Below are 14,066 nucleotides of genomic sequence, written 5' to 3' on the forward strand. Positions count from 1 at the left end.
TTGAAATCTAATAAATAAAAATAGTTTGGGAAAATATTAAATAATTACATATATTCAAAGGATACAATAATTTTTACTTTTTGAAATACAAAAATGTTTTGTAAAATAAGATTTTTATTTTATGGATTCTCAGAATTAAGAATATCTTTTATGAATTATTTTTTAAGAAGGGAAAGAAAATTTTTATCATACTTTTGAAAAAGAAAATTTTTTATGAGGAAAAAAAATTATTAACAAGGTAATGGAAGTACAGTTGGCTATAATTATGAATCTTTACAAGAAGGGACAGACAAGACCTCAAATATTTTTTTAATTACATCCGGAATCATTATAATATTCGATCAACAGTCGTTTTTCGGCTTTTGGCTTACCACGTGATGAGCATCTAATCATATCATAGAAGCATCAAGACCGTTCAATTTGATGAAGCAGAGAAAACCAATTGTAGATAAAAGGAAAAGGCCGCATTGCTTATGGTGGTATCAACTGCATGTGATTTTAATCTCTTAGGTTTGACTGTTATCCACGTCATCCGGTTGTAAAATAATCGAAATATAGTTTGAGTGTAAGCAACCTAACCCATTCCACTTTGCTTCATTTAAACCAATGGCGGCAAGGTCATTGCGTAATTCAATGAACAATCCAGGGGCATTTAGGATCGAAAATCGAAGCCCAAATTGTCCAATAGGAAAACTTCAGCCTTCAACAAATTGAGGCGCGGCCAAAATCGTCTTTCCCGATTCGCTATTGTTCCCCACAATCATTACACCTGCTCGCACCTGATAGGTTCCTCAAGGCGGCAGTTGTACACGTGGCGAGCATTCTTTAGCACCAGGGTTCGTACACACACAATATTATAAAAATGGAAAAAAAAAAAAAATATATATATATATATATATATTTATAAAAGAAAACTTGGCGTTGTTGGCGACCACCTCGATATCAAAACTAAATTATCAAAAAATAATAATGATAAAATAAAAGAAGGAAAAAAGGATAGTATGCGCATTGCGCACCCTTCCTCCGGCAAGCCACCGGCGATGGCGAGAGCCGACGAGAAGTCACCGGTGCGTATTTACAGAGCATTAGAGGATCGATGCGAGAGCTTGGAGAAGAGCCACGAGAGACTCAAAGAGCAGCTCGATAAGTTGGTGAACGAGAAGAAGAAGGAAGAGGTGGCGGCGATGATGGAGTCAGATTCAGTCGGAGTGTCGTCGGAGTATCCATTTCCGGTACGTATTCGGGGATGCTTCGTGTCGGGAAGTCCGTACAGAAGCATTTTGGAATCTTTGGGTCACGCCGTTCATGTTTGCGAAGCTTCCACGGGAGAAATCATATACTGGTACTGTATCTGATTAGAAATCACAAAACTGCGTCGTTGGATCTTTTTTGTTTTTTTTGGATTAATTGATTTTTTTTTTTTTTTTTTTGAGTGTGATTGATGGTTTTGCTTTAATTGTGACGGATGAAACAGTAGCTTTGCTCTAAACAGTACATAAGCTAATTAATTAATTGGAGAGCACCGAAATGTTTAGTCAATTGGCTAATACTGAAAACATTTGAAGTTTGATAATTGGATAATGAAAGAAAGTTATAAATCTTATATAGAAATCTGATGAATTAATTAGCTTTTTGGGTCAATGTTCAGATTGATATATGCATCGTGCATGTACATTGACCTGAATTTACTGTTGAACCATCTTAGGAATAAAATTGATGAGACATGGTTAAAGCGGTTGACACATAGTAAGTATTTGAAGCTGACGAATTGCTTGGATCAGGTGGGGGATTGTAGGTTGCGTAGCTATATATATATATATATATATATGTATATAGTTTAAAGCAATATACATAATTTTTCTTCTACTAGGCGATGTCCCCCAGCTTATCCGGCCCATCGTGACGGGCAGGATAAGCTCCTGACGTTGGGCAATTGATGATCACTATATATGTATATTATATAGTTGCCCTTTTATCAGATCCGTAATATAACTGGAGATGTCGGAGAACGAATTTCTCAGGCATGGTGGGTTGGGAAGGTCATTTTGGATTGGGCCATTGATTAACAATGTAGCAAACGAAATAATTAGCACACGATATATAATTATTTTACCCAAAAAAAAAAAAAAAAAAACATACAGTATCTAAGTACTGGTTGATAATAAGAATTCGGTAGTCATTTTAATAATTACTTATGACCTCTTTGTTCCAACAATAGAATTGATAAAGTTTGAGGTAAATTGCAGGAGAGTTGTTGACTATCTTGAGAATTGTTTGGTAACACAGTTTACAAGTCTAGCAAGGCTCCACTTGATCCTAAAGTTTGGTTCAGATAATTTAACTTTTATCAGGGTTAACTGCAAAAAGGGCTTGCTTGGCATAGTATGATTGTCTCTCTCTGACTCTCATTTATCAACAAGGGTGGAGAATATTCATCTGCAATATATATATATATATATACATACATACATACATATTTAAATGAAACAGGATCAGTCATTTTTAAAAACAATATATGTGATTCAATGGTATAATGATTAGCTATAGATTGTTGTTGTTCAAGGTGGCCTTTACGATGTGTGACTTGGAAATGGAAATATATGTTTTTTACTTTAATGGGAGGACTGCTCTTTGTCCCCATCTTGCTCACGACATCTTCAACTATTTTGTAGCTAGACTGTTGTTAGAACTTTAGAAAGTTATTGATTGATATCACATGGCTCGTCTTTTTTAACTTGTTAGACAAATAAATGATTTTAATCATGCAGGAATCGCTCTGCTGAGAACCTCTATGGGTGGAAGAACTATGAAGTTGTTGGACATGGGGTTGGTGGTGAAATCCTTATCCCTGAAGAACATTTCGTAGCTCTACAGAAAATCATTGAAAGGTTGAGAAGAGGGCAGTCATGGTCAGGTCAGTTCCCTTTTAAGAAGAGGTCCGGTGAAATATTCATGGCTATAGCGACCAAAAGCCCATTATATGAGAATGGCGTGCTTGTTGGTTTTATCACTGTTGCCAATGATGCAGCAGCTTTTAATAGAATGGAAGCACGAAACAGGACACATGAAGATAGTGCCAATTCCCAACATAGAGGATCGCAGTCATACTTGAAAAGGATTCAGTGGCATGGACACCCACCTATTGCACCAGTTCCAGAGATAGCTTCATCTGTTTCCAATCTGGTGCTTATTTATCACTTTACTACATTTCTCTCTCTTCTTCATTCTGTGGTCTTTTCAGTTATATTTTCTCTAAATTTCTGAAGTATACCATAGACATTGTATTCTTGAACTAATCAGGCCTCAAAAATTTTTTTGCGGGGACATGGAGATGATGCATGTAACATATCCAAGGACAGAGAGGATTCTGTAACAGACACCAAAGATGCCAATGCCAAGAAAACTGGTATCCAAGTGAGTATCTGTAATGGATTATGCCATTTGAAATTTATTTATTTTTTGTAACAAGTACTTGAACATAAATACTTCAAAACTGAATATTTGATTTTAAGATCATTATGTTTGTTTGTATGTTTTTTAAGAATTTAGGGATACTTTTTCGAATAATACATTGAAATTGTTCAGTGCATGAAAAGTAAGTTGGAATCATTCTGTGAATAAAAATTATGCTAGATTATAATTTCCCAACTAGACCATCTTCTCTGAGCAATTTCATTCTTTTTTATGGAAAGCTGATTCCTTAATAAGCTATAGGTTTCTGAAATATATATTATTCTTTAGACAATATCCCTGTCATGTGAAAATTGTCTTCTTCCTTGTTTATTTTGAGTATAACATGTGTTAGTTTGATATATATAATAGGGCCCACTTCTTACAAACTTAAGCTTTTGGGTTAGATGGTAACTCAACATATTTATTTAGAGAGGGAAAGATATAGTTAAAGTTAATTGAAAAAGTTTAATTAATATAATCTTCCAAAGATACACACTTGGAGAACAATGTAAAGATGTACTGTGTATATCTCTAATGTAGGTTTTGCAAATACATTTTACTCAACTATATCATTGGGTGCACCGTAGGCAGCAAAATTCTTGGCAAAGCTGCATATCAAGGGAACCGACAATAGTGGAAAGAAAGATGATGGAACAACTGTACAAAATGGTTCAAGTGAGACTTTGTCTATGAGCAATGAGCCTAATTCTAAAAGCGATTCAAAAAAACCAACTTCATGTGGCTACATAGTTGATACAGATTATAAAGGAGATGGACACCACAGAAAAATCAAGATATCTCTAGCAGCTAAGCGATATGCACGTGGGCATGAAATACCAAATTCAACTGAAGATGGTTCTGTTCTAGCCTCTTCAAGGGAGTGCAAGGAGTGTTTGACAGGATTAGAGTGTGATGAGAATTCAAAGGAAGCAGAACCAGAAGTAGCCAACTTGAATGCAGTTCAGATAGAAGATGGCAAACAATTCTCAAGTTTAGGGGGAAGCACTGACAGCAATGGAAGTTCATCAAGCAAAGGGGATAATGAATCTAACACCATAGTAGATTGTGAGATTCACTGGGAGGACCTGCATTTAAGGGAGGAGATTGGACAGGGTAAACTTGTGAGCTCAATTTATTTTGTAAATTAGTTCTTTCTTTTTCCTTTAGACTCTACACGTTGCTCATCTGATATAAGATTTTAGTATTATGATAGCTATTCTTACCTTCAACGATGAAGACTTGTGCTTGGATTCTGGGAAACAGGAAACTAGAAATGTTTATTAGAGGTTGTGGAATCATATTGAGCATACTTTTTCTTGCCTTACAGGTTCTTGTGCCATTGTTTATCACGGAATTTGGAATGGATCGGTAAATTTAAGCTAAAAGTACCCCTTTTTCTTAGTTCTTAACCCAAGTGGTAATGTGGTATCATATGTTTTAACCTTAAGATAACTTGGCTTCTCTTGAATAGGATGTTGCTATCAAGGTGTACCATGGGAATCAATATACTGAGGGAATTCTACAAGACTACAAAAAGGAGGTAGTTCAAACTCTCAACTTTATTTATTTATTTATTTATTTTTTTCCTAAACATTATTTGGAAAAGGAAGACACTTTATCCGTGGATCTTACTTGTGTATCCTTCAGATTGATATAATGAAGAGATTGAGACATCCAAATGTATTGTTGTTTATGGGAGCAGCATATTCACAAGAACGACTAGCCATTGTCACAGAGTTCTTACCCAGGTAAAAGGGACTGCATATTTTTCTAAGCCAAGTTAACAGATAATTGTAAGAGTCAATGTTCCAATCAAAGTAGGTTCCTTTTGTATTAAGTAAAATTATAAAATGCACTTATGATCTTTTATGCAACTTGGCATCATGGTTAAGAGTAAGAAGCTTTTTGTGTCAATTAGTCCGGTAGATGGCCTAATAATTACTCACACTTTTATGATCTCCTCTTTTCATGGGCATTATTCCCAGAACCTTACATTGCGTTTTGTTTGTGTTGTCAGGGGAAGCCTTTTTAGAACACTTCACAAGAACAATCAGGCACTTGATATCAGACGGCGTCTGAGGATGGCTCTTGATGTTGTGAGTCTGTGCTTCTTTTATGTGTTGTCTGTGTTGGGAAGTCAAATTAACATTAAGACAGATTGCTTTATTCTCAGCTATGCTACAACATAACACACTTTTTATTTTACTGCAGGCTAGAGGTATGAATTATTTGCATCACAGAAATCCACCTATAGTGCATAGAGATCTTAAATCGTCTAACCTGCTTGTTGACAAGAATTGGAGTGTCAAGGTAATTTTTAATGATTGATAGCTTAATAATGAAGCAGATTGAGATTAATATCAATTTTCTTAGGAAATTTATACTCTTCAGGTTGGAGACTTTGGCCTGTCAAAGTTGAAGAATGGGACCTTCTTGACAGGAAAATCTGCGAGAGGGACGGTAATAATGTTTTCCTCTTATCTCTAGTTACAGTATCAATGTTCATAGCAGTAATCAGCTCCTATCAATATCATCTTTTATGCCCCTTGCATTTCTAAATGCAGCCTCAGTGGATGGCCCCTGAAGTCCTTCGCAATGAACCTTCAAATGAAAAGTAATTTCTGTAAACCAAGCTTTAGAATTTTATCTAGGTGGTTTTACAACTCAACTCCCTTTTTCAAATGGAGCTTTGAATGTGGAAGAGAATACTTGGTGAACTTTCGGTTCTCAATATAAAAGTTTTGCCATCTAAAATTTCCAACTCTCTGGGAAACCTTGTTTATTAATCACTATTAGGGGATTCAAAGTTTCATGCTTTTATTACTTCTTCGTTTCCAGTCACCAAATAATTTCCATTAGCAAAGCAGTACATAAAAATGTTCTTTCAATAATGATAAAAGTAAAGGCCATAATTGGTTCCTTTCCAAGTTTCATGGTTTTACTAATTCATTGCATTGTCTTCTATTGAACAGATCCGATGTTTTCAGCTTTGGTGTGATTCTCTGGGAACTAATGACTGAATCCATTCCATGGAATCACTTAAATTCTTTACAGGTCTTTCTTTTGGAACCTCACATTGCATGCACCTTTTCATCCACTAACAAATTGAAAGTTAACCATTTCCTTGTTCCATTTGAAAGGTTGTTGGAGTTGTAGGCTTCATGGATAGAAGATTAGACCTGCCAGAAGGCCTTGATCCCCACGTAGCATCAGTCATCCAAGACTGTTGGCAAAGGTACGTCGTTCTATACTTTTTAAGTTTCTAACCCACTATTTCTTAGCCTGGAATTTGCTAGTAGTACTAAACCTGTATTCTAAAACAAGCAGTGACCCACAACAACGTCCATCTTTTGAAGACATAATCCAAAGAATGATGATACTTCAAAGAGCTGCACCATTGCCTACTCGGAAAAGCTCAGAACCTTAGAATTTTTTTGTGGTTTTTACAACAAATAGTGGCTGTCCATTGTAAATGCAGTCAGAAACAGTTTAGAAGAAAGTTCATAGATTTTAACTCAAAGAATGCTCACTCAAGAGGAATATGGAAAAGAAGGTGGGAATGTGACAGTGTATTCTCATTAGGACACATAATATATACCATGTAGCTTGTAACTGAAGGTGGCTCAATCATAACCACTGCAGAACAAGAAAATGTAAAAATAGCTTGGAAACCCTTTTTGCCATGATCTACACAAACTCTAGGTTTCATAATTATAACCTCTTTTTTTTTTTTTTTTTTTTTTTTTGGTTGGGGGGGGGGGGGGGGGGGGTGGGGGTGGGGCGCTTTTGGTCTTCAAAATTTCATTCTTGAATTTTACTCTTCATTTACATTGTTACAGACTTAAAAGCTTTTTGTTTTAGAAACTCCATCCGTCCTGTTTTTGGTTTACCAGAGTAGGAAGTTTGGTTGAATTTTTTTGTTATGTTTGCTTTCAGTGTTTTGAGCAGCTTTTTGGTTTTTTTGTTGTAAATAAAAAATGTAAAAGAGGTAGAGGTTGATATACCTTTGAAATTCCAATTCGAAATGATGGCGATTTAATGTAAATTAACATCATAGTTAGGGTAAATATCATTAACCTCTCCTGAAATTTGCTATTATTATAAATAAACCTTTGAAAAGTTGTTCTTCATCACTTCCCTTGCCATATATCCACGTTAGTCAAAAGTAACGGTCAAAGGATGTGATAGACAATTCGTTTTATCATTGGTCTCCCTTAAGGTTTGTTATATTTATAAACACCAGCAAATTTTTACTGGATTTCTATTTGTTGCCGAAGCAGAAAGTTAAAAAAAAAAAAAAAAGAATAAATATTATCTGAAATCTAAAAAATGAAGTGCATGATTAGAATTACCAGCTTCTTTTCTCTCGATGTTTCTCCATGTTAAGTAAGCTCAGATTATGAGTATCACTAACAAGCTCACAACCATCGAGATCACCACAATAACAATTTTTGTGGTATTCCTTTTTATTTGCATAAATATCAGTCAATTACAACGTCTATGGTTTGTATTTACTTAAAAATGGCATAAATTTGCAATTGCAAAGTAAAAATAAAGATTGTAAGATAATTAACATGAAATAGAAATGTTCATTTCTCGACACCATGGAAAACTTTAAGGGATGGGAGGTGTTGGAGGTGAAGACTTGAAACAAGAAGACCGAAAAAGAAGAAGAGAAAGAAGCAGAAACAGCAGGCGAAGAGCTACTGCCACCGGCCAGCAGCGCTGCAGCACTTGTGCCACTTTGGTGCTGTTGGAGACAGAGAAAGCGGTGCCACGGCACTGCCAAGTAAGGCCAATGGCATTGCTGTGGATTTCCTAAGTTGTTTTTTATTTGTTGACTCGCCCTGGGTTTCATATATATGCAGCCCTATGTATTTTATACGGATAAGAGAGAAAAATAACCGCAAAAGAGAAAGAGAGATTGTCTTCGCCATTGTAAAACCTTCAAACATGGCCAACCTGGGATTTTAGAAGCCTTAGGCCACTTTATAGGTTAACGCTTTTTTATAAATATTTAAAATAAATTAATAATACAATAAATAAAAACAATATTTTTTTATTAAATTAAAAAAATATTGAAAGTGGAAGATGATACAAAAAATTTAAAAGATAAATAAACTCAAAGGGTAAGGTTTGATAGAGATTTATGTGTTTTTATATATCCAAAAAACAAACTTTAATTATACCAAAATTATAGCTTTATTGGAGGAAAAAAATAATTATGAAAAAAATAATTATGGTTGTAATTTTATTTTTTTTTAAAAAAAATAAATTATAATATCATTTATAGATACTAATTTCTATTAATAAAAAAATGTAAAAACATAAAATAATGAAAGGGGTCCTAACCAAAAGGGGACCTTGTGACATTGCACCCTAGGCCCTTGGTTAATGACGGCACTGCCTTCAAAGATTGATAGTAAATTCTAAGCTGGTGTGCGTTATGAATGTAAGGATCACATTGACCGCAAAACCATGTTAAAAATTTCTTCTCTCCTTTTATTTTTCAACTTTGTGTTTGCTTGTGTGTTTTGATGTTATTTTGCTTGATTCTTTGTTACCATTTATCCCAAGATTCTGCAGAAAATTAGTGAGAAAGCCTAATTTTTCCCAACAGGAGGTTTATCTAGAAGAAACTTCTCTGTTACTTATTCACCAATCATGGTCTTTGAATGTACTGTGGCACAGAGAAAGTACAGGAACGTACAAAGCAAGGACTATGTTGTTTGATGAATAGGAAACCTATCACCTTGCACTGTTGGTTATGATAAACGAATTTAAAAACAACGATTAGTCAAAAAAGCACCATAATTACTAGCAATATAGGATAAATAGCACCACCTTATTACCAATATTTTGCACTTATGAAATATTCAATATATGGGTTAGAGAGACACCAAAATTACTAGCTTGATTGGTTGCATCCAAATTACCTGCAGAGGTAGTAGAGTTTCACTCAAGGAATGAGGAAGGAGAAGGTCCCAATTGAGGCGGTTGAGCAGTTATACAAAGGTTCTAAATAGATTGCATAGTATAAGTTGTAAGAGGACTACAGCAACCATAATTGATAATACATGCCAATAGTTTGATATGAATCCCTGCAACTTGTGAAGCAGAGAAATGTAGTTGAACTTTTTCTTTATGTACTTTTTTTTTTTTTCTTTATTACATAAGTGGAACAAGTTTAATTATGACAAAGAAAGGCGGCTAAGTTTTTATACTAAAGTACAAATCATCTTGAATCTGAGTGGTTCAGAATAAACTCCAGCAATAAAATGTGGTTATAGGTTCCAGATAGTAGTTGGAGCACTCCATCATCATCCGTGACAGCTGGGATGACTTTTTAAATAATCTTTTTTCTTTTTCTTTTTTTTTCTTTCCTTTTTTGGTGTTAAAGGTTCTGTATGCATACATTTAAAGAAATATTTAGCATCAAAATCATAGTTTTACTGGGAAAACACTTTATTTATTGTACATGTCCTCAGCACACACAGCAAGAGTAGGAGATTGATATCCCTCGTGACATCTGAACAAGCTTAATTCTAGAAGAGAAAGCATACAACATTTTAACATTTTCAATCGCGAGGATGTAATTCAGTAAGTGTAACCTCATTAACAGATTGATTATGATTTGAAGCTTCTGTGGTTCATCCAGAATTTTCTTTCACTAATCTCAAACTATCACTTTCGACACCCGAAACAAAAAATGCTGGCCTTGAAGGTATTGGAAAGGACATAGAGAAATTGGTAAGCATCAAAACAACCTCTGACATTTTTGGTCTATCAGAAGCAGCCTCTTGAACACATAGCAACCCAATGTGGATGCAGTTTAAAGCTTCATCTCTAGACCACTGCCCATCCATTGTTGAATCCATCAGCTCCAAAGCGGCTCCATTTTCCCAGTTTTTCCATGCCTGCAAACAAAAATATTGAAGCTAGCATTCAATATTAAACACTCTGAAGCAAGCACAGCACCATGAAAATGGAGAAAAATAATACATATGTGTATAATACTTACATGACTTTGCAGATTTGTGAAATTGTGACGGCCTGAGACCCTTTTACCAGTAATAATTTCCAAAACTAAAATGCCATAGCTATACACATCAGATTTAGTCGAAAAGTTTCCATGCCTGACATACTCTGGTGCCATGTATCCACTGCAGGCCACTAGAAAATTTCAGTGCATTTAAATATAAAACCAGTTGGCAGACAAATGAAAGCAATGTTGATTGAAACTAATATCATGCAATTATCTTAACTGATATTGTATTATCTCCTTTTATTTATGCAAATTGCATTTTCTCTTAAGCATATAACAAAGGTTTTAACTTACTAAGTACCCCAAATCCGTCTTGTATTGGCTTGAGTCTCACTTCCACCGAATAGTTTTGCAACACCGAAGTCTGAAATTTTGGGATTCAAGTCTTCATCTAACAGAATGTTACTTGCTTTCAAATCTCTATGTATAATCCTAAGCCGAGAATCTTCATGCAGATAAAGTAGCCCACGAGCAATGCCAACCATGATTTTGTACCGTGTTTTCCATTCCAAGGAAGATTGTTTTTGCTTATCTACATCATTTGATTTTCATACACATAAGTTACTTTCCAAACAAGAACATGCAGCCGTATAGCTATGATTTCTTTGAAGTTGGGCCTAACAATTAGTGCATGTGGACTAAGCCAATAGACTACAACATTCAAAAATGGAACATGTCTCACTTTCTTCAACCATCCACTTTCCTCAATATGAAAATAGAATAACCTTCAGCCTAGAGAATAAAAAGAGAAAGAGGAAAATAAGAAGCACAAAAGAACGTGGATAACAAAGAGGGAATAAATGGGGAAAGAGACAAGGATGGAAGAGACAATATTTTTAGTAGGATACAGAGAAAACTTTGTGAAAGAAGCGAAATGAAGTGAAAACCACGATAGACAAAGTAATAAACCAAAAGGGGATTTTCATTGCAGATTCAACAGGAATAGATGGTAGCAGGCTTGAAACTAAAATGAAGTTCACTCATTCGAGCTGAAATAAAATATTTTTGAGACTCATTTAATGTTTGATTTAGAATAATTTACTAGTTTCACAAAATATATGACTGTAATTTGATGAGTATAACCTCAAAACTATCAGGTTCCCCAAGGAAAAGAGTAAAAAAATTTTGATAAGAAAAAAAAAAAGAGAGGAATAACCATACCAAACAAAATTTTGTCCAAGCTCCCATTAGGCAGATATTCATAAACCAGTAGCTTCTCTTCATCTTCTAAGCAGTAGCCCAATAGCTTTACCAGATTCCGGTGCAGCAATTTAGCAACCAGCTTTACTTCTGTTTTCAGTTCATCCAAACCTTGACCTGAGTGACTTGACAGCCTCTTGACTGCTATTTCTTGTCCATTACTCAGCACACCCTAACATATATTATATGGTGAAATTAATTAGAAGTACAAATAGTGAAAGTTACAGGGTGTAATTGTTTACAGTTAGGTAAAGTACCTTGTAAACTGGACCAAAACCACCTTCTCCAAGTTTGTTCACGTTGGAGAAATTTCCTGTTGCGACTTTAATTGTTCTTAGTCCAATCACAATTAACTCCAAGTTACCATCCCCATCTTCATGAATACCATCTATGCCATAATTAGCAACCATATCACTTTGCACATACTTGAAAAAGTGTTATGTCATATTTGAAAGCAATTGGCAACTGGGAAAGACACAGTCAACCAACTTTCAATATATTCGATCGTTGCAGATGAAGAAACTGAGAGTAAGTTAAATGTTACAGCTAAGGCCTTATTTCAATGCAGGGTGAGAATTGTAAACTAATTACCAAGTCTCTTTCTCTTGGCATTTCTTTGTACAAAGAAAGCACAGATCATGAGTATCACCATCAGGCTCACGATTACAGGGATCACAACAGTAACGATTGTCTTTTTAGTGTTCTTCTTACCTGCATAAAAAAAAAAAAAATCAAATGAGTACGATGTCTTGAGCTCAAATTACAATATAGGAACAAAGGTTTTCCTCTAAAAAAATGACATACTTGTTGGTAATTACACAATTGGCACTACTGTTAAAGATTATATTAACAAAATGACAACCTGGGATATTAACTGGACATAAAGTTAGACAGAACTCTTATGCAAAAATCCTAAAAATTATTGCAAAGAACACGAAAATTAGCTGCAAGATTGGTTAGGACTTGGGAGAACACCACACTACAAACATTCGGAATTAGTGCTAGAAAGTCCTAAAAGATATTAATGGTTAATCAAACACCAATAAAAAATTATCAGCATATGATTGTTGTACCTCCTGCGGTGGGAGAGTTTGGAGATGGAGGAGAAGGTGCTAATCCAGGTGGTGAAGCTGACATAAGGAAATTGTATGAATCATAACGAAGGAAGCAACTTATAGAATATATCTGACACCCTCTTTTCCCATCACAGGACTGAGGTATGTAACCAATAACATCTTCCAGGCAAGTTAAGCAGTTGTTTTGTGTTAAGTCTCTGGTACACTGTACAATAGCATATATATTGTCTGAATCTTTGTAAGTGGCATTCCCATCTACAAATCTTGAAGGAGCAGAGGCAGCTCGCGATGATAGATTGTTCAGCAAGTTATCCAGTTGATGATTCCAAACAACTGGATCGGTTACATTGTTCCGATTAGGCAACGAGTATCTTTCAACACTGTCGAAAGTAGTAGAGAAGAAACGCTGATTGGAATAGCGCATCGAGCAATATAGAAATCCTATGGAAGCCTCCTTTTTGTTTGCACAAATTCCCCTGATTCTTCTAGCAGCAATGTTTGCACAATCTTGACATTCTTTGGCAGTGGCATAGCCTGCGCATTGTACAAGGCCATAAATAGTAGTATCAAGGTTCTGACCCACACTGATGTTGTGAAATCCACCATCTAGAGAAACATTTCCAGCAAGCCAAGTGAGGGTGAGGTTTAAGTTCTGCTCAAATACACTTCCAGAAAGGAAAAGAGCTGATCTGCAGTCGTAATAGTTCTGTTCTGAATCTTGAGCTAAAGTGAGATAGTAAAATCCATGGATACATGAAAGTAAAAGCAAAGGGAGAGCATATAATAAATTAGATTGCATTTTTTACAAGCTGTAAAAGACTGGAAGCATAATATGAGGGGAAAAAAAAAAAAAAAAAAAAAGATGGAAGAAGAACAAGTGCAAACTGAGCCTTCCCTGCAACTGCTGAAGCAAAAAAAAAAAAAACACACCCAGTTGGCCTTTTTTTTTGGGGGGTTTACATGGTTGTTTTATTATGGAAGATATTTAATTAAATTCATGCATTACATAAGGAAGCTGATGTTGATTTTTGACAGAGAAAGGTGGCCAAGAAATCAAGACTTTATGGGGGCATTATCATATAATCATATAAGTATATTATTCCAGATGATGACCTTATGAGCCATGACTTAGGAAATGACTTGGTAACCAACCACATTGTGCCACGTGTTTAATGAAATTGCTTGTGAAATGAGGAAAGCCAAATCCTGGTGTACAGAACTCGACGTCGTTCTCTCTGTAAACCCTATTAGACTTGGTCATAGGACATTTTGAAATGAATTTAGCATTTGCC

At 35.2% G+C, this 14,066-nt stretch overlaps 2 protein-coding genes across 4 annotated transcripts; one reads left to right on the forward strand and one right to left on the reverse strand.

Annotated features, from left to right (window-relative positions):
* The first annotated feature begins 915 nt into the window (after window positions 1-915).
* Window positions 916-7,164, forward strand: LOC107430036 (probable serine/threonine-protein kinase SIS8). Of its 3 annotated transcripts, XM_025079426.3 has the most exons (15): window positions 916-1,342; window positions 2,769-3,183; window positions 3,301-3,414; window positions 4,041-4,128; window positions 4,213-4,566; window positions 4,781-4,821; window positions 4,925-4,993; window positions 5,101-5,201; window positions 5,471-5,549; window positions 5,665-5,763; window positions 5,845-5,913; window positions 6,018-6,067; window positions 6,426-6,507; window positions 6,594-6,688; window positions 6,781-7,164. In XM_025079426.3, exons 1-15 carry the CDS (start codon window positions 1,002-1,004, stop codon window positions 6,878-6,880), a joined length of 2,097 nt encoding a protein of 698 aa, XP_024935194.3. In that variant the 5' UTR covers window positions 916-1,001; the 3' UTR covers window positions 6,881-7,164. The 3 variants fall into 3 exon arrangements, 2 of the variants coding, with proteins under 2 accessions (XP_024935194.3, XP_015896302.3); XM_016040816.4 differs by having other exon boundaries at window positions 4,041-4,566; XR_003057938.3 differs by lacking the exon at window positions 6,018-6,067 and having other exon boundaries at window positions 4,041-4,566; window positions 6,781-6,824.
* A 2,730-nt stretch (window positions 7,165-9,894) lies between these two features.
* LOC107430035 (cysteine-rich receptor-like protein kinase 25) lies at window positions 9,895-13,815 on the reverse strand. The gene is made up of 7 exons (XM_048464467.2): window positions 12,772-13,815; window positions 12,290-12,409; window positions 11,956-12,086; window positions 11,660-11,870; window positions 10,793-11,030; window positions 10,475-10,616; window positions 9,895-10,370 (listed from the first exon to the last, which is right to left on the reverse strand). The coding sequence occupies exons 1-7, from the start codon at window positions 13,571-13,573 to the stop codon at window positions 10,104-10,106; spliced, it is 1,911 nt and encodes a 636-aa protein (XP_048320424.1). The 5' UTR covers window positions 13,574-13,815; the 3' UTR covers window positions 9,895-10,103.
* Window positions 13,816-14,066: the final 251 nt, after the last annotated feature.

The sequence above is a fragment of the Ziziphus jujuba genome, chromosome 6 (assembly GCF_031755915.1).
Source record: "Ziziphus jujuba cultivar Dongzao chromosome 6, ASM3175591v1".
Classification (NCBI taxonomy): domain Eukaryota; kingdom Viridiplantae; phylum Streptophyta; class Magnoliopsida; order Rosales; family Rhamnaceae; genus Ziziphus; species Ziziphus jujuba.

Excerpts from the sequence above, each read along its gene's own strand:
- LOC107430036 (XM_016040816.4), top strand. The coding sequence starts at position 1,002 with ATGCGCATTGCGCACCCTTCCTCCGGCAAGCCACCGGCGATGGCGAGA. Across the intron at positions 3,184-3,300 it reads CTTCATCTGTTTCCAATCTG|GCCTCAAAAATTTTTTTGCG; the intron begins GTGCTTATTTAT and ends TGAACTAATCAG. Across the intron at positions 6,689-6,780 it reads ATCCAAGACTGTTGGCAAAG|TGACCCACAACAACGTCCAT; the intron begins GTACGTCGTTCT and ends TAAAACAAGCAG.
- LOC107430035 (XM_048464467.2), bottom strand. The coding sequence starts at position 13,573 with ATGCAATCTAATTTATTATATGCTCTCCCTTTGCTTTTACTTTCATGT. Across the intron at positions 12,087-12,289 it reads TGCCAAGAGAAAGAGACTTG|ATGGTATTCATGAAGATGGG; the intron begins GTAATTAGTTTA and ends ATTATGGCATAG. Across the intron at positions 11,871-11,955 it reads GTTTTGGTCCAGTTTACAAG|GGTGTGCTGAGTAATGGACA; the intron begins GTACTTTACCTA and ends AATATATGTTAG.